This window comes from Somniosus microcephalus, chromosome 5 (assembly GCF_052327205.1).
Source record: "Somniosus microcephalus isolate GS21.2 chromosome 5, FLI_Smic_1.0, whole genome shotgun sequence".
NCBI classification, from domain to species: domain Eukaryota; kingdom Metazoa; phylum Chordata; class Chondrichthyes; order Squaliformes; family Somniosidae; genus Somniosus; species Somniosus microcephalus.
This window is the reverse complement of record NC_140991.1, coordinates 43,075,691-43,098,309: the sequence shown is the minus strand read 5'-3', so window position 1 is coordinate 43,098,309 and position 22,619 is coordinate 43,075,691. Positions and strand designations below refer to the sequence as shown.

The 22,619-nt window shown below is 42.1% G+C and overlaps 1 protein-coding gene across 3 annotated transcripts in view; it reads right to left on the bottom strand.

The window, feature by feature from the left end:
* Positions 1 to 22,619, bottom strand: part of zmynd11 (zinc finger, MYND-type containing 11) — a 182,546-nt gene that overhangs the window by 99,563 nt on the left and 60,364 nt on the right. For 2 of the 3 annotated variants that reach the window (XM_085987572.1, XM_085987571.1), the window contains exon 2: positions 527 to 662. The exons of the other annotated variant lie outside the window; for it this stretch is intronic. In XM_085987572.1, the coding sequence (XP_085843698.1) occupies positions 527 to 642 (116 nt within the window). In that variant the 5' untranslated portion in view covers positions 643 to 662. The remainder of the gene's footprint in view (positions 1 to 526; positions 663 to 22,619) is intronic. 3 annotated transcript variants of the gene reach the window in all.

Below are 22,619 nucleotides of genomic sequence, written 5' to 3'. Positions count from 1 at the left end.
TACAATATGAAAGTTGCAGGTGAAATTTAATATTTTAGTCAAAAATGCTTAATCATTAAAGATACAGCGGGTTTAAAAAGCAGGCTCACAATTGTGAAATAAAGTAGCGTCGAGTTTAGATGCAGAAATAGGACATGCAGGCAAGAAATAGTTAAGTTGCTTTGATTTTTTCCCCCCAGTTTTGGTGACCCAGTCCAAGGAGCTGGAGATTTGTCTATCCAACAGATACTACTCTCCAAAAGAAGGTGCAAAATCACTTTTGTTTGATGAAATGCTGTATAAATGTTATGTATCGTCATCTTTACCTAGGTGCTTTTCACATTTACAAGAGGGCAAAATGAAAACGAAAAAAATCAGCTATTTAGGTTCGCCCCTACTTACCAATAAGCTAATAAGTATTCAAAGAGAATCTGATTATATTAGGCATTAAAATGCAGTCGAGTGCAATTTTTTTAAGAAAAAGAACTCCACTCGGCAAAATTCCCCATACACTATTTAAAAAGCCAGTTTTTAATTAAAGACATACTTTGTTATCCTGTCCAAGTTTGCAATTTGCTTCTGATTGCGGATGACTTCAATAGCATTCCAGAGTCGCTGGACCACTTGCGAGTCTGACAGCCTCCTTTTTGTTAGACGAGCCATGGTCTTATCTAGTCAGTGAGCTGCATCAAAAGAATAAAGACAACAGGGTTAGTCAAGAGTAGTAGTACTGGTCTTAAACCCTGCTCATTTATTCAGTTGCAGAAGGCAAAGATTCAGATAATGACCTTTTTGGCTTATTTCCCTTTGTTTAAATAAAGGTCAAACCACCAAAATTTTGGAAGCGAATTTTCTGCCGACAACAATTGTATGTTTTGAGAAAGAAAGAAAAAAGTGTAGCTGGCAAATAGATGGGATAAAATAGAGAAAGAAACGAGGGGCCAATGAACAAAAAGGTTTTTTTTTTTTTTTTTTATAAATACGGCAAGATTAGGCAAAAAAGGAAAACAAATGAGTATGCATGCAGAGTAATCAATTAAAGCAATGAGATCAACTTTGAAACCTAAAGCACTGGAAGCGAATGCTTTCTAAATGATAATTGTTATTTGCGTCAGAAAAGAATCCATTACCCACAGCACAGTTTACAAAGTTACCTCCAGGATAATTCGTAGTTAGTATTGGCACGTCCCCTTCCTCCAATTCCACATGCCATCCCCAAATGTTCTCCCCCCATTAAACAATTCTACTCTGCTGTTGGCCTACAAGAAGGTACTGTACATTTGAACAATGCCCAATTAGAAGAGAGTTTTCACTCCACAAAGGGTTAAGTGAAACACTGACTTGTTTATCCAAATATTCTAATCATTTTGATAATTACAATAAAGATAACTAATCTACCCTTTTCACCCAACATGGAGAAGATCACACAGCAATCGCTTTAAAAAAACTCAGACCATGCTTCCTCCTGGATCTCCCCCTTCCAGTACTTCCCTCTAAACCCTTTGATTCTCACCATTGGCTGTATGTACAATGCAAGTCACCCTTACAACAAACTGCATTTATATAACATCTGTAACATAGAAAAAAACTGTCCCAAAGCTCTGCACAGGGAAAGAGAAGAATGGACACCAAACCTTTGTGGAGGAGTTGAGAGGTCACAGAATATTTGGTCGAAGAGATTGGTTTCCCAGGAGGCTTTTAAGGACCAAGCGAGAAGTAAAGAGCAGAGGGGTTTAGGGGGTGATTTCCACAAAGCAGGGCCAAAGTTGCTGAAAGTTCTGCTATGATAGTGGAGAGGAGAATGCACAGATGACCAGAGCCAAGGACCTAGAGGGAACATCAGGTTGGAGGTGGTTGCAGAGGCAGGGTGGGGCAAAGACATGAAGGGATCTGGACAGCTCAACAAGAATTTTAAATTCAATGCATTTGGGACATGGAGTTAGTGAAGATCAAAAGATGGGATAGATTTTAAATTTTCAAAGGATGGAGTTCAAGAAGTCAGTGAATAGGTCATTGGAGCGATCGAGTCTAGAGTTGATGAGGGTTTTTGTGACAGTGGAGAAACAGAAGAGATCGGTAACGTTGCAAAGGTGGACAGGTTATACGGTCTGAAACTCAACAAGACACCAACGTTTCACACAGCCTGGTCAAACTCAGCAACCAGTCAGGAAGAACATAACATAAGGAACAGTAGGTGGCCATACGATACTTCATTGGCTGTAAAACGCTTTGGGCACTATAAAAATGCAAGTCTTTCTTTTACGGTCCCTCGAGCCTGCTTCGTCATTTAACAAGATCACGGCTGATCTTCTACATCAACTCCATTTTCCCGCCCTATCCCTCGATTCCCTTAGTGCCCAAAAATCTATCTGCTCTCAGCTTTGGCTATACCCGGACTGAGCATCCACAGCGCTCTGGGGTACAGAATTCCAAAGATTCACAACCCACTGAGTGAAGACATTTCTCATCTCAATCCTAAATGATTGACCCCTTATCCTGAAACTATGACCTCAGTTCTAGACTCTCCAGTCAGGGGAAACAGCCTCTCGGCATCTACCCTGTCAAGCCCTCTATGAATTTTATACGTATCAAGGAGATCACCTCTCAATGTTCTAAGCGCCAAAGAATACAGGACCATTCTACTCAATCTCTGCTCATAGGACAATCCTCTCATCCCAGGAATCAATCTAGTCAACCTTCGTTGCACCCCCCTCTATATCCTTCCTTAAGGAGACCTAAACTGTACACAGTACTCCAGGTGTGATCTCACCAAAGCCCTATACAATTGCAGAAAGACTTCCTTACTCTTATACTGTAACCCCCTTGCAACAAAGACTAACATACCATTCGCTTTCTAAATTGCTTGCTACCTGCATGTTAACTTTGTGATGTGTACAAGATCACACAAATCCTCTGAATACCAACATTTACTGGTCTCTCACCTTTTAAAAATATTCTGCTTTTCTATTCTTCCTACCAAAGTGGAAAATTTCACATTTCCCCACACCAAACTCCATCTGCCACCTTCCTGGCCAATCACTTAACCAGTCTATATCCCTTCACAGCCTCTGTGTCCTCCTCACAGTTTACTTTCCCACCTAGCTTTGCATCATCAGCAAACTTGGGATACATTGCAGTCAGTCCCCTCATCCAAGTCATTGATATAGATTGTGAATAGCTGAGGCCCAAGCACCGATCCTTGCGGTACCCCACTAGTTACAGCCTGCCAATCCAAAAATGACCCGTTTATTCCTACCCTCTGTTTTCTGTCTGTTGATAAATCCGTGGTAATGTATTGCCCCTAATCTCATGAGCCCTAATCTTGTGCAACAAACACTTGTGTGACACCTAGCCGAATGCCTTCTGAAAATCCAAATATATTACATCCACTGGTTCCCCCTTATCTAAACTGTCAGTTACACTCTCAAAAAATGCTATCAGATTTGTCAAACACTATTTCCCTTTCATAAAACCGTGCTAACTACCTAATCATATTATGGTATTCCAGTGCCCTGTTACCACGTCGATAATAATCGATTCTAGCACTTTCCCTACTACGAGAGATGGAGTCTGCGGCAAGGGAGCGGAACTTTCTAAATAGGCCCAAAAATGATGGCAGGTCTTCCCTTAGTCATTTTCTAATAACAGAGGACAGATATGCAAATTGCAGATCAATAAACCACTCCAAAGGAACCCAATATCATACTCCCTACCTGAAAAATGTATAATCAACTAATATACAACATTGAAGCAAATAAAATGTTTACTTTGGAACTGTATATAGATACATTGTATATAGTACTGTTAAAATTACTGAGACTAGTTTTAATTCATGGGCCAAAACCTCACTGAATCAGCATCTAGTGGAAAGACTGCCATATGGCAATACCTTCATTTTTTTTCTTAATTTGTCAGGATATGGGTGGAACTGGCTAGGCTGCATTTCTTGCCCCTCCTAGTTGCCCCCAGAAGGTGGTGGTAGGCCTAGTCTTTGAACTGTTGCAGTCCTTGTGCTGATGGTGTTCGATAAGAATTGGAAGATTCTGACCCAGTGAAAATGGAAGAGTGGTATATGACCTGGAGGTAATGGTGATTATGATCTTGCTGCTTTGGTCCTATGTGGGGGTTACAGGTTGTGGGGCTTGAAGGTGCTGTTGGTGTAATCTTGGTGATCTGCTACGGTGCATTCTTTGGACAGAACATACTGCAGCCACAGTGCGCCAGTGGTGGAGTTCAGTTGAAGTACAGTGGAACACTAAAGCTGGATTTATACTGCATGCTTTGGGAACTCAAGCCAGTATGAATTCTCTTAAGAGGTTATCTCACTCAAGCCTTTAGTGTGTGTGTGGCTGTCTTTTGAATTGAACTGACACTTTTGTGTTGATGCGCATACAAAACCCTACTTTCTTTTGATGCAAAATAAACAGTATAAATGTGACATGACCAGTTGCAACATCAGGGAAAGTAGAGATAAGCACTGCTATTAACCTAAGGTTCTGAAGGAGGTTGTGGCTTTATTGCCTGGTTCCAAATCTAAAGCTGGTTTTCAAAGTTTTGGATCGTAATCCTCTGTGGCAGGACTCGAATGCATTTTGGAAGCTAGCTTTGTTTTATGAGAGTTGGATCAGTAACCATGCGCTCACTTTAAGACCACCGAAAAACGTAGATACTTGCATTATTATACACAAGCGTAGATCAGCATCGAAATTGATCACCTCATACAACCAGCTATCAAGGTAAAAGCCTATGGGCTCAGATGGTATTAGGAGAGGTACTTTTATAAAGTCATTTGGAGCAGGGATGAGGCTGAAAAGAATGAGGGACAAAATAAAATCTGGTAACATATAGCAAAGAAACTTTCTGCTGTGGTTTCTGGTGATTAAAAGAAAGTAGCCATTTGTGAGGTCAATGGCTATTAACCAGTCCCTGGATAAATATGAAAGTACAGAAGTATGCTGTAAAAACTTAGGCTGAAATAGCTCATTGTTCCAGACATGCTTTAAGTCAACATGGAACATTGTTCGGTCATCACGTATGTTGCAGACGAATTGCCATGTGAACGTAAGCATCCTTGAGATTTATTTCAGCAGCCAATCTCTTGGGCAGACTGCCCAAATGATTTAGGGATAAGTGGCCATCTTAAACTTGATATTTTTCAAAATGTTGCTTAATAGGCATAGGGTTAAGATGAAAAAAAATGAGGAGAGGGCAAGTATAAAGTAACAGAGCAACTTTTCCTCTTCTGATCTCCTCTACCTTATCCAAGTAAAGCAGGATTTTACTTTGGCTATTTATGAGTTTCCAAATGCATGGTTCGACAAGTAATTCAACCAAGTCATTCCTGCTAAAACTAGGAATCCCACTTCGGCACTGAGTAACTTCACTCCGCAGTTTCTCCGACATAAGCATCTACACTGATACTTCTTCACTTGACAAGATAAAAGCATCCCTTTGTTTGCCTCCCTAGTGCAGTTAGTTTTTCACACGCTGATGATCAGATCCCTTCACAACTAAATCTGAGTATCCACTGCAACCTCTGAGGTTTTTGATCAAAGCCAGGAAGGTTTTTAAAAAAAAAGTACTTGTCTAGATCACAAACAGCAAAAAAAAAAGGCATAAATAATATTGCTACTTTCATACTGCACTAAAATATGCAGTCTTGTGAAGTTGGTGATGGCAGAGCTCCACGCATGGATTTCAAACACATAAATATAGGTCACTCAACACCCTCCAACCATTATTCAACTTTAATTGATGAAAATCAGCACTCTCATTATACGGGTTCTAAGTTTTCTTTTTGCCTTTTCCAGAAGATTACATGGCTGGCTGCGGGGAGGGGGGTGGGGAAGTGTTTAATCGTGATGCCTCTGCCATCATGAGCGCGAGCGAGACAGGCTTGATGGACCAGCTAATCTTTTCCTGCCCGCCAATTTCGTATGAAGAAAAATCAGCGACTCAGAGGAGCTAGGCCAGCAGAACGAGGAGCTCAATCTCAGATTAAAGCATTGGCAGACTATTAAACTTGCTGCTTTTAACCATAGGTACGGTTTTGGTGCCAGCTGGCAACTCTGATGCGTGGCTACCTAATGACTGAAAATCGCTCACCTGGGATTTACCCAGTGTCCAATATGCTCTTCAGTTACACCTATAAAAACATGGTTTTTGTTACATCTAAAAATTGACATAACCATCTGAGTCATGCACGAAGACTCCATTTAATGGTCTCAAAGAAAACCATGCCTGGTGGCCAGCTGTGTTTTCCGATTAGAAACTAATGGCAGCAAATTTTTGTGCCAAATCTAAAATGATTTTCTGCCATTAGTTTCTAATAATAAAACGGTGCCCAATTTAAAGTCAGCAGAGCAAGTTAATTCATATTCAAGATTTGTGGCTTGCAAGCATCCAGCCATCATTACCATTACTGACTAATGATTTGGAATTATTTTATACATTTGCCTCGTAATTTCAGCATCAGATACATCATAAGGCAGCGACTGCGTGAAGCTCGGTTTACTCTAGCTTGAATAATATGCTACATCCTGCATTCCAGAAAGGTACCTCCTTGTTACATCATTGCCTGCCTCCACCCCTACCGTAGTCCATCTGCTGCCGAAATCCTCGTCCACGCTTTTGTCACCTCCAGACTCAACTATTTCAATGGAACATAGGTACAGGAAGAAATAGGCCATTCAGCCTTTCGAGCCTGTCCGGCCATTCTATTTGATCATGGCTGACCTGTACCTTGGCTCCATTTACCAGTCTTTGCTCCACATCCCTCAATACCCTAACCCAAAAAGAGAAGGAAAATAAATAGATCTCAGTCCTGAAAATTTCAACGGACCCAACATCCACCTTTTGTGTGAGCAAGTGCTTCCTGATTTCACATTTAAATGGCTTAACTCTAATTTTAAGCCCATGCCCCCGTGTTCTGGATTTCCTCACCAGAGGAAAGTTTCTCTGTATCTACTCTATTGAATACTTTCCACCATTTAAACGCCTCAAATAGATTACCGCTCAACCTTCCAAACGCAAGGGAATACAAGTTTATGCAACCTGTCCTCATAATTAAACGCTTTAAGCTACTGTCATTCTCGTGAATCTGCACTGAACCCCCTTCAAAGCCAATATATCCTTCTCGAGGTGTGGTTCCCATAACTGAACGCAGTACTCCAGATGTGGTCTGAACAAGGTTCTGCACAACTGAAACATAACCTCCTCACTTTTGTATTCCAACCTCCTTGCGATAAAGGCCAACATTCCATTAGCCTTTTTGATTACTTTTTGTACCTGTATGTAGACAAGATCCCTTTGCTCCTCCAGAGTCTCTCAATATTTGGAAAATATTCCGATGCGTCGTTCTCGGATCCAAAGTGGAAGAATTCACATTTCCCCACATTGAACTCCATCTGCCACAGTATTTCACTTAGTCGACGTCCCTTTCTAACTTTCTGCTTTCATCTACACATCCTAACCTAGTGCCGTCGGTAAATTTGGATATACAACTCTATCCCTTCATCCAAGTTATTGACATATACATGATGAAAAGCTGAGGCCCCGTACAGATCCCTGGGGAACACCACTTGGCAGATTCAACCAACCAGAGAGTCATTAAGCATTTAAGCAGAGCGATTTCCAGCTTTTATCTAATTTAGCCATTAAAACTCGCGGTGGCCGACAGCTCAGAATATATTGAAAAAACAAATAATAATCAGCAGCAGACAGACTTACCTCAAGAAGTGGTTTCTCCCTGCGCTAACACCAAGCACTGGCAATATGAGCAGTTGGTAATGCTGGTGGACACTTTCATTTGTCACAAAAAGGCTGACACCTCAGGTTTCTTTCCTCCTTTCTTTCTTCCACCTATACAACCCACCAACACGGTTTTTGCATTACAGGTCTGTACAGACCTTTCTCCTACATCCAAGGAGGTCCACAATCCAAAAGCAAAACAGTCATTGCAAATGTGTGCGATTTTGCGGGTACTCAGTTTTACTGGCGTTACTTTGAATTCCACCCCACAATGTGAATGCGGAAAATTCACACCGCCTGATCTTTCACACGCACTCTAAACACAATATGAAAAAGGCAGCTTAAAAAAAATACGTATTGTGTACAAACAGAATTCTGGTGTTTTTTAAAGCTTGTTGAAAAGGCATTTGAATACACAGTGGAAATCACTGAAGAAAGGGTTTTGTTACCAATGTAATGAATCAAAATTCTCTTCTGAATTCAATTTGGGAAGCATTCGATGTGGTTGGCCTTCCAGGAATACATACAATTCCGGGACCCTCATAAGGGCAACATAAATAATCGCGGATAGAAGTTAAACGGAGTTACTGCAAAAAGGCACAACACAAACTGCCAGTGTCCATTAACAGTCAGCAGCTAAATTCTTCAAAATCCATCTGTCTTGCCTTCAAACTACCATAGAATACGCCCAAGGAACACCACTACCGAGTTCATCACACACCAAAATTTCAACTTCAATAACTTTGCTCTGGATTATTCACGACAATTAAATAACCAGTGTCAAAGATGTCAGTGACAGTTTTGGAAAGTGGTTTACAATATCTCTAATTGATTCACTTGGTGCATAATTTTTTTCCCACGTTTTATTTAACACATTTGGAAAATAAACAGCAAGTTCCTGTAGCAGCTGGATAGCAACCTCAATCCCAGATTTCAAAAGATCAGCTACAGCTTTTCTACAGTCTTGCAACATGAACATGATAAAAAGCAGCAAGCTAACCTAGCCACCTACTGTGATTTAAAAAAAAAAGCCTGAATTAGATCTCACCTGACTTGCCTGAATGTTATGTTGGAGCTTTATTCCTCAATTCCATTGCCGATGGCGACACCACTACTGCCAACAGCCTCCTACTTAAAAGCGCAGTGCATTGTATTCCAGCACAGGTACCGCCTCCAATTCAGTTGAGCGGCTGAGAAAAGCACTGAGCAGTAACCAGATTTTAATCAGAGGGTATGATGCAATCAAAACTTTATATACACCTTTTTAAAAAAAAACTCGAGCCCAAAATATTGAATTTCCAAGGGAACTCCCACTGTGGTCAAGGGAAAAGCAGCTCAATGCTCCATTTCAACTGTAATCTGAGGCGGTTTCCCAGCAGCGAGAGACTCTGACACACATAATAGCCTCACTACAGCATTCGGCACTCCCACTAATCATGCAGAAGGTGGGGCCTAATGGTTAGTCGTGTCCCACTACAATTTAAAAAAAAAAAAATTGAAGGTGGATAAAGGTACGAAAACACCACTTTAAAATTAATGTACACCACTGACCCGACCAATATTCATCCCTCAAACCAACATCACTAAAACAGGTCATCACACTGCTGTTTGCGGGAGCTTGCTGTGCACAAATTGGGTACCGAGTAACCTACATTACAACAGTGAGCACACTCCAAAAGTATTTCATTGGCTGTAAAGTGCTTTGGGTCAGCCAGAGGTCATGAAAGACGTTATGGAAATGCAAGTCTCACTCTCACTATTTTAATTTACACAAAAACTACACAAGAGTTTACAGCACAGAAACAGGCCATTCGGCCCAACTGGTCCATGCCGGTGTTTATGCTCCACACGAGCCTCCTCCCACCTTGCTTCATCTCACCCCATCAGCATAACCGTCAGTTCCTTTCCAGCTTCCCTTTAAATGTATCTATACTATTCGCCTCAACTACTCCCTCTGGTAGCACGTTCCACATTCTTACCACTCTCTGGGTAAAGAAGTTTATCCTAAATTCCCTATGGGATTTACTATATCTTATATTGCTGACCGCTAGTTTTGGACTCCCCCCAAGTGAAAACATCTTCTCTATGTCTACCCTATCGAACCCTTTCATAATCTTAAAAACCTCCATCAGGTCACCGCTCAGCCTTCTCTTTTCTAGAGATGCTCAGACTCAATTTATGCTTGATTTGAGTCATGATATTCCTTTTCTTGCAAACTTACTTTCTTGTCATCCTGAATGCATCAACTCCTTGCTGCTATTGAGTTCCATGGGGAGATGCACTCCAATACCTCACCCAAGTAACAATTATTCATTCAGGAGTCTCAGCAGTGAATGTTGACAGGCTATTCAAAAGGGGGCTTCCAACTGAGCCCAACCACGTTCTCGCCAATGAGGAGCACGAATTCTGGTCAATTTTACCCCCTCGACTTCAGTGGCCTTGAGGCCAACTGTTAACATCCAAACCATTAACCTGACTAAGATCAGCCAACCCATCACAATCTGAGGAATCAAACCTGGGATCCCCTTCCTGCTCTGTAGGACACAGCCACTTGCTAAACCATTAAGTGGCTAAATGAGTATGTTTGAAACCAGCGGGGAGGACCAATGCAAAGGTGAACAGCTGCCCGAATTTATCCATATGCATCATAACATGGTAGTTAAAAAAATGGCATGGGCCCGTCAGTACAAGTGCACCCAAGGTAATATCCATTAGGTTAGATGTGTGCCTGACTGAAGCCTGAAACTCCCAAATTAGATCCCAAAGAAATCCAAAATCAAAATAGTGTTGCTTAACTAACTCATCCCAAATAAGGCATCCTGAAAGATCAGAAATTTTCATAAATATCATGCCTTCGCACTAGAAGGAATAAAATAACTTGCATTTATATAGCGCCTTTAATGTAGCAAACGCCCCAAGACACTTCACAAGAGTGTTATCAATAAAAAATGTTGACACTAAGTTACAGAAGGAGATATCATGACAGGTGACCAAAAGCTTGGTCAAAGAGGTAAGGTTTTAAGGAGCATCTTAAAAAGGAGGTGAGAAAGGTGGAGAGGCTTAGGGAGGGAATTCCAGACTCTAGGGCCAAGGATGCTGAAAGCATGGCGGCCAATGCTGGAGCAATTAAAATAGGGGATGCGCAAGATGCCAGAATTGGAGGAGCGCAGAGATCTTGAAGGCTTGTCGAGTTGGAGGATAGTACAGAGATAGGGAAGGGCAAGGTCACAGAGGGATTTGAAAACAAAATGAGGGTCTTAAAATCAAGGCATTGTAGGACCGGGAGCCAGTGTAGGTCAGCAAGCACAGGGTGATGGGTGAACGAGACTTGGTGCTAGTGAAGATACGGGCAGCAGAGTTTTGGATAAGCACAAAATTATGTAGGATGAAGGATGGGAGACTGGCCAGGAGAACATTGGAATAGTCAAGTCTAGAGGTGGCAAAGGCATGGATGAGGGTTTGAGCAGCAGATGAGCTGAGGCAGGGGCGGAGTCGGGCGATGTTACGGAGGTGGAAGTCAGCAGTCTTGGTGAGGGAGTGGATGTGTGGTCAGAAGCTCCTCTCGGGGTCAAACGCAACACCAAGGTTGTGAACGGTTTGGCTCAGCTGCAGGCAGTTGCCAGGGAGAGGACTGGAAATGGTGATCAGTGAACGGAGTTTGTGGTGGGGACCAAAGACAACAGCTTCAGTCTTCCCTTGAAGTCAAATCCCTAACAGAACTATCCCCAACACTGATCAGATCAAAGCTCGCAGGCATCCCAGCATACGAGAAGCTGGAGGAACATTTTAATCACAGCAATCTGCCATCTGAAGCCAATTTGTCTTCAGAAAAAAGTCAATCCACAACAGTCTTCTCAATCTCATGGCCTAAAATTCTCAGTCCCCAACATCAAACCTGACAGAAGCTGTCAAGATTTATAAAGGCTTTACTAGGGTATCAACTCTAGTGGCATATCTAGTGAACTGCATGTGTGACTATCGGAGGATGCAAACATCAGGTCACGATAAATGACCACTCATCTGCTCTTTTAAAAAAAACATGCACATAGTAATACCTCAGAGAAACAAGTTTGTGTTGCGCACTTTGGCATGTTGAAGGTCTCAGGCCTGCACACCCAATAAAATGCAATGGTAGGCACCCAATTTGCATTATCAGCCCCAAAATTTCTCCTCAAAATGATTGACCATGATGTTACAGCTTGCAAATTTTCTTCAGCTCTCTGAATTGGCACAAACCCTGGGGAAAACAGGTAATGTTGTGTAAATTAACTTATTAAAAAAAGCTGTATACTGTAAATATCTTCTCGGATTGAAAGTTATATATGGGACTATGGAAATCTACCATGGACTAATGTAGGTTGTTCGGTTAAATATGTATCTTGGAATTGTGCTCCAAAAGGACAGGGGGAAAACTTTGTAGAACCTTCTCTTAGGAGATTAAGAAAAGTGAGTCAAGACCATGAAAGGGCAAACTGCACGCAGCCTGTGTAAAGAACACTTTTGATCAGCTGAAATGCTTTTTCTTATTTCATCATTATATAAATCACTTCTGATCTACACTGGAGCAAATAGAACTCGACTGAAAAAGCTGGCAAAATGGGAAGCTTCAGGAAAGCTCACCCTAACTTGTCGCTGTTCGAAACTTCAGCAATCTGCATACTAAAGGCATATTGTAGCCCTGCTTAACAAACTATAGATAAATCCCTCTTCTGGACTCAATGCCATCACAGATCAATGCACACTAATGGACTCGAGGACAGCCTACTCCATGCCAAACTCCACCCTTGGCAACGTTGAAGTGGTTTGGCTGAAGATACAAGATTCAAACTGGAACAGCACCACATAAAGTCACCTAGTATTAAGGCAAAGTACAAAAGCTGCTGCAGCTGGATTTCACAACTGCGAAACAATTCATAATGTGGCACAGATTACCAGCAACAAAGCTTCACACAATGCTCACCGGGCCCGTGGAAAACTCACCAAGACAACATCATCTGTACTTCTGACCCCTGTATGAAGGATTTCAAATGGAGAATTAACACTAACTTGATAACCATGAATGTTGAAGCTTGTGTTACTCATCCATCCACAATGAAAGCAGATAGTGAAATTATATGATGTCACCCAAATGAAAAAAAATTGTGAACGGTTAAGGTTTAAAAAAAAAGTTTTAGCATTGTATTCAAGACTGTAAGTGCACTACTGGAGTTCAATGACTTGCATTTATATAGCGCCTTTAACATCCCAAGGCGTTTCACAGGAGCATTCAGACAAAGTTTGACACCAAGCCACATAAGGAGAAATTAGGACACGTAACCAAAAGCTTGGTCAGAGAGGTGCGTTTTAAGGAGCGTCTTAAAGGAAGAGTGGCAGAGAGAATTGCAGAGCTTAGGGCCTAGGCAGCTGAAGGCACAGCCACCAATGGTGGAGCGATGAAAATCCGGGTTGCACAACAGGCCAGAACTGGAGGAATGCAGCGATCTCGGAGGGTTGTAGGGCTAGAGGAGGTTACAGAGATAGGGAGGGGCGAGGGCATGGAGGGATTTGAAAACAAGGACGAGAATTTTAAAAATCGAGGCGTTGCTGGACTGGGAGCCAATGTAGGTCAGCGAGCGCAGGGGTGATGGATGAACGGTACTTGGTGCGAGTTAGGGTGAGCTCAAGTTTACAGAGGCTACAAGGTGTTGGGTCGGCCAGGAGAGCATCGGAATATTCGAGTCTACAGGTAACAAAGGCAGGGATGAGGGTTTCAGCAGATGAGCTGAGGCAGTGGCGCAGGGGGGGGGAAGACAGGCAATGTTAGAGGTGAAAGTAGGCAGTCTTGGTGATGGAGAGGATATGATTTTCTAGTGAAGTTTTAAAATGTCATATAAGCCCCTGATGAATATGTTACAAGCCGACCATTACTTATTCCCAGTCTTTTGTAGGATAGTGAAATATCCTTGGAAAGATGATACAAAAAAAACCTTCCTGCATTAAGACCCCATGACGAGCAAAGCCAGTGATGCATGGAAATTCATTCATTTGCCTTTTCATGCAATTGGGAGAGAATTCCTCCAGTCACAACCCAAACAACAGTTTTGGTCACCTTATCTGAGGAAGGATGGTCTTGCCATGGAAGGAGTTCAGCAAAGATTCACCAGGCTGATACCTGGGATGGCAGGAATGACGTATGAGGAGAGATTGGGTCGATTGGGCTTGTACTCGCTGGAGTTTAGAAGAATGAGAGGGGATCTCATTGAAACTTATAAAATTCTGACAGGACTGGACAGACTAGATGCAGGAAGGATGATCCGATGGTCAGGGAGTCCAGAACCAGGGGTCACAGTCTAAGGATAAGGGGTAAGCCATTTAGGACAGAAATGAGGAGGAATTTCTTCACCCAGAGAGTGGTGAACCTGTGGAATTCTCTACCACAGAAGGCAGTTGAGGCCAATTCATTAAATATATTCAAGGAGTTGGATATATTTCTTAAGGCTAAAGGGATCAAGGGATATGGGGAGAAAGCAGGGACAGGGTACTGAGTTTGGATGATCAGCCATGATCGCATTGAATGGCGGAGCAGGCTCGAGGGGCCGAATGGCCTACTCCTGCTCCTATCTTCTATGTTTCTATAAATACCGGGGTAAGCAGAGTTAGGAAATGGGTAACAAAATCAACATTGAGCAGTGGAGAAAAAACCCTAAACAGCAAAACCGGTCACATTGAAAAAGAAATGATGAACATAATCATTACATATCAGTATTCAAAAACAGTTGACTGGGATTGCAAAGCACCACAGCAGGTGGCAAAGGAAGGTCAGCTGCCTACTAAGTCACTTCTGCTTCAGGCCTGTGGTTTATGAGTTAATCTGAAACCAATATGCACACTAGCAGAACTTCCGCGCTCAGTGACAGAGGATATGCTGAGTCACAACAATGAGTGATATATAGCGTAACACTCCCAATGTATTACTAATTTTGACTGAATAAGTCAAATTGTTCCTTTTTGAGATATAATGGGATTTTTGTTCGTGTTTTGGGAATCGGTCGTAGTGTTGTTTGTGGAAAGTTAAGAGCACGTGTTTTGACAAGTAAAGGAGGATTAAATATTGGAAGGAAGAATGAATTATTGCAGTGGCACACTTCAGTTGTTGGGAATTCGATATTCAGTACTGAGCTTTGCCACAAGATGGTGCCGTGAAGAAATGCAATTACCAAAATAGTGAGGGAAAAAAAAACTTGTAAACAGTAGAAATAAAAGAAAACTGAAAATGCTGCAATCCAGTCAGAATCTAAATAAAAAGGCCAGCTTAACGTTTACGGTGTAAAGCCTTTGTCGGCAGTCTGACAGCAACCTCATGAGATGGTGATAAAAGTGTATGGATAAGGAAAAAATACAGTGAAATAAAATCCAAAAATGGGTAAAAAGCAAGACCAAATTTTCTGACTGAAACTGAATGTGCTTAACCTTGTATGAGGCAATTAAGTTGGCAGATCAATTAAACCCTTAAAACAGGGCAGATTTACCGCACGCTCCTTTTACCCTGGTAACTTTCCAAATGGCGTTAAAATTTGCTGGAACTCCTGATATTGGCCATCAATCATCCAAGTGCATTCATATTCAGACCAGGGTGGGTGGTGCACCGCTTTCGAAATTCCAACTCAATGGCTTGGCCATTAGCTTCGAGCACTGTTTGAAAGCTATTTTAAACTTCTCAATAATGTCCTTTTAATATTACTTTGTTTTATTTAAATCAATTCTGTTCAGGGGAAAGGGGGGAAATGGACTTACTCGTCTAAATTTCTCAATGTAAAATATTTCCAATGTAGTTTTTTCTCTTCAACTACCCTGAGTAACGGTTTATCTTCTCTAAAATGTGACCCCGCTCTGCCATGCCAGTCTGTCTCAAGCCTCACTCGCTTTCTGATTGAGGCAACCCAGCCCCACACTTTGGTTAAATCCATGACTACCTCTTCGCCCCATTTCAAAAGCCTCCTCAAAACCATACCTCTGCTCACTGCCTTAAGTTACCTTCCCTTACCCTTCTCTGCAACATTTTCATCTTTTGTGAAGCAACTTTGGGAGGTTTTATTACATTAAAGGCAATGAATAAACACCAAGTCACTGCCGAGTGAAACTTCTATTAAGTTGCATCATGACAAACCATATAAAAGTAGGAAAAAAAAGCACATTGGACAAGATTTGAGAGTAAAATGCACTTCAGTAAGAGACAGAACCTAAGCCAGCCTCGACTGTCTGGTTCTGGTTTGTTATTAACAAAAGACTATAAAGCAATGAACAGCCACAGGGGCCTGGAGAGAGGAACTATCATTATGTCAAAATTGAGCAGTCATTACTTCAAAATGGTTCTGAGATCAGAACAGCAGGTTGGGCAGTGTCTGAAGGGAGGGGAGGGGAGGGGAGGGGGGGGGGGGGCATTGCGACTGCAATGTAGCTTTGTCACTTATGCAAATCCTCAACTTGGATGACAAAGACAGAGAGAAATTAATTGTTCATCAGCTAGAATTCATAGATAACCTCACATAGGAACAGGAGGTCGGTCATTTAGCCGCTCGAGCCTGTTCCGCCATTCAATGAGATCATGGTTGATCTGTGACATAACTCCATACACCCACCTTTGCTCCATATCCCCTAATACCTTTGGTTATCAAAAATCTATCAATCTCAGATTTAAGATTAACTGACCGAGCATCAATTGCCGTTTGCGGAAGAGTTTCCCAAACCTCTACCACCCTTTGTGTGTAGAAGGGTTTCCTAACTTCACTCCGGAAAGGCCTGGCTCTAATTTTTAAACTATGCCCTGTACAAGCGGAAACAGTTTCTCTCCATCTACCCCATCAGTTCCCCTTAATATCTTGAAAACTTCAAACAAGGCCAATATATCCTTCCTATGGTGTGGTGCCCAGAACTGCTCACAGTATTCCAGCAGTGGTCTAACTGGAACATTCTAGTCCTCTTGATAAAGGTCAGCATTCCATTAGCCTGTCCATGACATTTTAATGATCGCTGTACATGGACTCCCCCAAGTCTCTTTGGACCTCCGTTGTTTCTAGCTTTTCACCATTTAGAAAGTACTCTGTTCTATCCTTTTTAGGTCCAAAGTGGATGACCTCACATTTGCCTACATTGAAATCCATTTGCTTAATCTATTAATATCTCTTTGTAATTCTATGTTTCTAGCTACACTGCTTACAATGCAGCCTATCTTTGAGTCATCGGCAAATTTGGATATGTTGTTCATACGGTGAATAGTTGAGGCCCCAACACAGATCCCTGTGGGACACCACTAGTCACATCCTGCCAGTTAGAGCACCTGCCCATTCATTATCCCTGCTCTCTGTCTCCTGCCGCTCAGCCAATTTCCTAACCAGGTCAATGATTTGCCTTCAATTCCATGAGCTTCAACTTTAGCAAACAATCTCTTATGAGCGACTTTATCAAATGCCTTCTGGAAGTCCATATAAACAACATCCATAGACATTCCCCTGTCCACTACATTAGTCACCTCTTCAAAACATTAAATCAGGTTTGTCAGGCATGACCGACCCTTTACAAACCCATGCTGGCTCTCTCTGATCAGCTGAAAATGTCAGTTTTGAGAGCCAGTAATTTGAGATTTAAGATCTGGAGACAAATATTCAGAGTTAAATCAGCTCAATCTTTCGGGTAATAGAAGTAAGCAAAGCCTCAAGAGCATCTGCCTGCCACCTGCTCAATCTTCTCCATTAACTTACACCATCTACTGAAAAAGGGCACAAATGAAAAAGTGGGTATAGCTAACAAACCTTAAATCTCTATCAATGTTGGCATGGTTCATTTTACTTGACCAGCTTGGTTGTCACACAGCAATATTTAGTCTGAAAAATTCCAAACAAGCCAATTGTTTTTTTTTTGAGCACATGTTACAACCCTACATCCCATCCCCATCCACAGGCATCTGATTTTATTAGTGGTCCCCACCCCAGGCCACGCATCTCATGCGGCCACTCTGCATCCCACTGTAGCAGCAAGGCGGAGATGAAGAGCTCAGCTGAGTGGGTGGCACCTTGTGCGGACGTTTCAATGTGCCACAGCTGCATATGCCAATTTCAGTTTGGATTCGCAAGTTAGTCTTCAACAGCAAAAAGATTGTAATTGATAAAAGTCACAAGCGCTGCTGGCACTTGACTGCTCTAGCAAGTCTCGAGAAGTCAGGCAGTATTAAAAATGTAAGTTTCTCCAAAAATCTTGTTTGCATTTGAAGCAATACATCAGAGCCAATATTTAGCATTCACTACCTAAATATTTCTACAGAAGGAGCAGACTTATTGCAAGATCTGGAGTATGAGTCATTTCTATCGATCATTTTTTTTTATGTTCCCCAAATACAGGACAGCAACTTACATACAGGTAAAGGTAAAAGAAACGCAAATAAAATGGAAACTATAAAGCGGGGACTAATGTTTTCACGTGCATGTCTAGGGGGGGACAAGGTGGTCTGCCTCTGGAAAAACAAAGTTTCCTCATTTGCAGCGTGCAGAGAGTCTGTGAAAAGCAGTAAGGAGAGGGCTAGAGAGAAACACGTTTCATACAAACGCTTAAGAAAAAGTGGCCATTGTAAGGCTTTATCCAAGACTATGCCTTTGAAAGAAGAAACAAAACCAGCCTCAATAAATAAAGCATAACTAGATCTGCTGCAAGCATTCAAGAGGGACTGAACTTAAGCCGGTGAATTATTAAAACCAAGAAACAAGAAAGCAGTATTCAGGTGGAATTAATGGTGGCCTACTGTCAAGTAAATAACTTGGGTCTCCAAGCGTATTTTTGTTCATTTGGTTTTTACCATCTTCAAATCCATAAAACACCTTTGATTTTAGTTGGTTTTCCTACAAAACAAAGTGCTAATTCAGGATTTTAGTACTTGCGCACCTTTGGTGTTCAGTAGTTTCAGACTTCAGTTCTACTATTACTGAAGGCAGTGCTTAGAAGAGCCACAAGCTGATCCAAAACATCAGAGGCTTGAGTCGTGAGGAGGAGGGGCTTAAGAAATTTGGGCTCTTTATCCTTGAAAGGAAAGCTACTGAGAGAGCACTTCGTGGTGTTAAATGACATACTAAACATGTAGAAAAAGTAAAGCCAGAGCACTGCTTTAAGGGAAACACAGTTGGAGAAGGAATATTTAGAATTGATGTCAGGAAGATCATGAAACGAGTGATCAACACTTTCGTATAGTACAGTATTAATATAGTATAGTCAAAAACTTTGGGGAGTCATTTGAGAGCCAGCTGGATACTGCGAGTGGTGGGAGGGGAACTGTAGGCGTTCCAGATAGATGAGGCATGACAGGCCACATGGCTATCCTCATTGCATTTATCTAGTGATCTTCTGCCCAAACACGCCACATATTGGGGCAATTTGCTCATTAGGTTTGGCTTCTTTGGAATGGATTTCATCCAGAAACTCACATCTGATGATCCATGTGTTTTACTTCCAGATTGCAATGTGGTTCAGTGTGATGTCATATCAGTTAGCTACACCAGACATGCCAGAAACACACTTGGACAAGAAACCCAAAAAACCTGAAATACAACTAGAATAAAAACAGCAACCTACTGGAGCACTGAATTGAATTAAGGAACTGTAATTTCACAAACTCTCCAACAAAGAAAAAATGGAATTCAGAACTCCATCATGTGAGGATCCTCCTCTTCCCCCCCCCCCCCCCCCAAAGTTCACACTCCTGATCTCAGACACCTCCATCTGAAAGTATGCACATACAGCTCCCTACCTAACAGCACTGTGGGAGTACCTTCACCACACGGACAGCAGCGGTTCAAGAAGGCAGCTCACCACCACCTTCTCGAAGGCAATTAGGGATGGGCAATAAATGCTGGCCATGCCAGCAACGCCCACATCCTATAAACAAATTTAAAAAACATATGGATGCAGGTAAGGATAGGAGACAACAACTGGCATTTATACAGCATCTTCAAATGTAGAAAAACTTCTCAAGGCTCTTGACAGGGGGTACAGCCTTTATAGGAGAGATGACCAAAAACTTGGCTGATGAGATGTGCGGCGAGGCATTTAAAGGTGGGGAGTTTGAGAGAGGAAGGGGTTTGGTGAGATAGTTCCATGGAGCAGAACTGAAGCAGCTGAAGGTTCCACTGACAGTGATGTAGAGGGAATGGGGAAGAGAAAGAGTTGCACAGGAGGCCAGAATCTGAGGATATGAGAGCTCTTGTAGTGTTGGGGGGGGCCTTTTAGGTAAAATCTGTTGTGACACAGGGAGCCACTGTAGGTAAGCAAGGACAAGGATGAGGAGCGAGCTGAGCTTAGTGTAATATGATGCATACCAGCTGTGATGCACTTTGACATTTCAGAAGGAAGTGCAGAAAATTGGTTTAAAAATGTGGGGGAGGAAAAAAAAAAGACACAACTTAAAAAGAAAAGTTACACCAAATTAAAGCAGGATACTCTGAATTATATAAACAGAACATTCTGACCAGGGCTTGAAAAAGAATACAAAGAGGTCAAGTACTAAACCAAATTTTTAAATTTTTTTTTATTTTTTTTTTAAAATTCATTGGATGTGGGTGTCGCTGGCAAAGCCAACATTTATTGCCCATCCCTAATTACCCTTGAAAAGGTGGCCTTATTATACAACAGAGTGGTTTGCTAGGGCAGTTAAGAGTCAACCACATTGCTGTGGGTCTGGAGTCACACATAGGCTAGACCAGGTAAGGACAGATGATTTCCTTCCCTAAAAAGGACATTAGTGAACTAGATGGGTTTTTACAACAATTCGGTAGTATCATGGTAACTATTACAGATGCTACCTTTTTATTCCAGATTTATTTAACTGAATTTAAATTCCCCAGCGTGGTGGGATTATCTAAATTGACTAAGGGAGAGACAGAATCAGAAATACAATCTGATGGGCACAAACAGATCAGAAAGAAAAGCAGCAATGCATAGGATGAAGAACAGACAAGTCTCCAAGCATGAGACTGGCAGGTTTACCATTGGAGGTCAGGGGACTGCATCATTGGTTCAATGGGCTATTTGCAATGGTCTTCACAAAGGATCAGAGGATTATTCCTGATCCCACAAACAAGGTGCCTGAGGCATCAGTGGATGTACAACAAAGGTGAGGATTAATAGAAGTAAAGCTGGGGATGGTGAAGTAGTTAAATCCATGCAAGGGTTATATTTCTTTTGGTGAAATAGCATTCCTCTCCTGTAGCTTGCTTTATGAAACAACACCGCTGTCTTGCATCTTGTGGACATCACCTTTCGTGCTTCAATTTAGAATTCAGAGCCGTGGGTCAGTTTCCATTGCAAGATCTCAAAGGGTTACTGTTTTCCATCTATACTGGTCTGTGCTCTAGCCTCTGTACATTCGCATACACCCAACTCAGTCTGTGTGTGCACATCTCTGTGACAAAAAATATCACCATGGTAACAAAATGGGTTCCAGAAAACTGACAGAAAGGAATATGCATCTCCTTCTGGATGTTGCTTTCCCAAGTTTATTCCAGTATACAAGTTCCCAATCCCATCCCAACTCTTGCTATAGTGTAATTGCATTTGGGCTTGCCTGAGCGTTAGGATCCACTTCTTCCATCTGTTCCTGGCAGCATAATACCGTTTTTCTCTCCTGCCCCCTTTTACCAACACCCCCCCACCTCCCACTGGTATTGGCATGTAATTTTCTCCCAAATTTCTGCCACTCAACACTCCAAGAAACCAGAAAGATTATACAGAAATGTCATGGGGTGATCTTCCTTCCTTCCTCCCCTACAGACAAATTCCAGAAACATAGATGTTTACAGTGCAGGAGGAGGCCATTCAGCCCATCGTGTCCATCCTGGCTCTCTGCAAGAGCGAGCCAAAACTAATTCTATTGCACTTCTCTTTCCCCATGGTTCTATATCTTCCTCTTGCTTCAACAATAACTTGCATTTCTATACTACCTTTAATGTAGTAAAACATCCCAAGGCACTTCCAATGTTAATCTGCTTTCCCCTTAAAGATGCAGTGGTCTCTGCCTCAACTACTACCTGTGGCAAATCATCCCAAGCTTGAACAGATCTGTGGAAAGGCATTTTGCCCAACCCCTCTGCTTACTCAGTGACAATTTTAAATTGTTGACCTGTTCTCACCCATTATCCCTTAACTAGAGAAAATATTTCTTTTCATGAAAACTCTTTAATTTAACAATCTGTATTAAATCTCCTCCGCGCCTCTACTCCAGTGGAAAATGGCCCCATTACCTTGTCTCTCCTCAAAACTATAGCTTCTTGTCGCTGACATCATCCTGGTGAATCTACGCGGTACACAGGTTGTGGCTTTAATGTCCTTTCTATTACAGCCCAAAGCTGTACATGGTACTTTAACTGTGGGCTATACAGTCTTACAGATAGCTTCCACATGTTCGCTAACATTTGAACAGGCAAATGGAACATTGATATCAAGGCAGCGTTCGACAGGAGCCCCATAGCACCAAGGTGCCCGAGCAAAACTGAAGCTTTGATGAGCTGAAGGTTAAGAGCGGGTGAAAGGCCAGCCAGGACAGCACTAGAATAGTCAAGTCTGGAGGTACCAAAAGCATGGATGAGGGTTCAACAGCAGGTGGGCTGAGATAGGCCAAAGGTGCGCAATGTTAGAGGTGGAAGACGCAGTCTTTATGTGGAGAGGATACGGGATTGCAAACTCAGCTCAAGGTCAAACAGATGCTGAGGTTGCAAACAGACTGGTCCAACCCGAGACCGTGCCTGGGGAGTGGGATGAAATCAGAGGCAAGGGTACAGAGTTTATGGCAGGGCTTCCGTCTTCCCAAAGTTTAATTTCAACTGGAGGAAATTGCAGCTCATTCAAGTCTGGATGTCAGGCAAGCAGTCTGACAA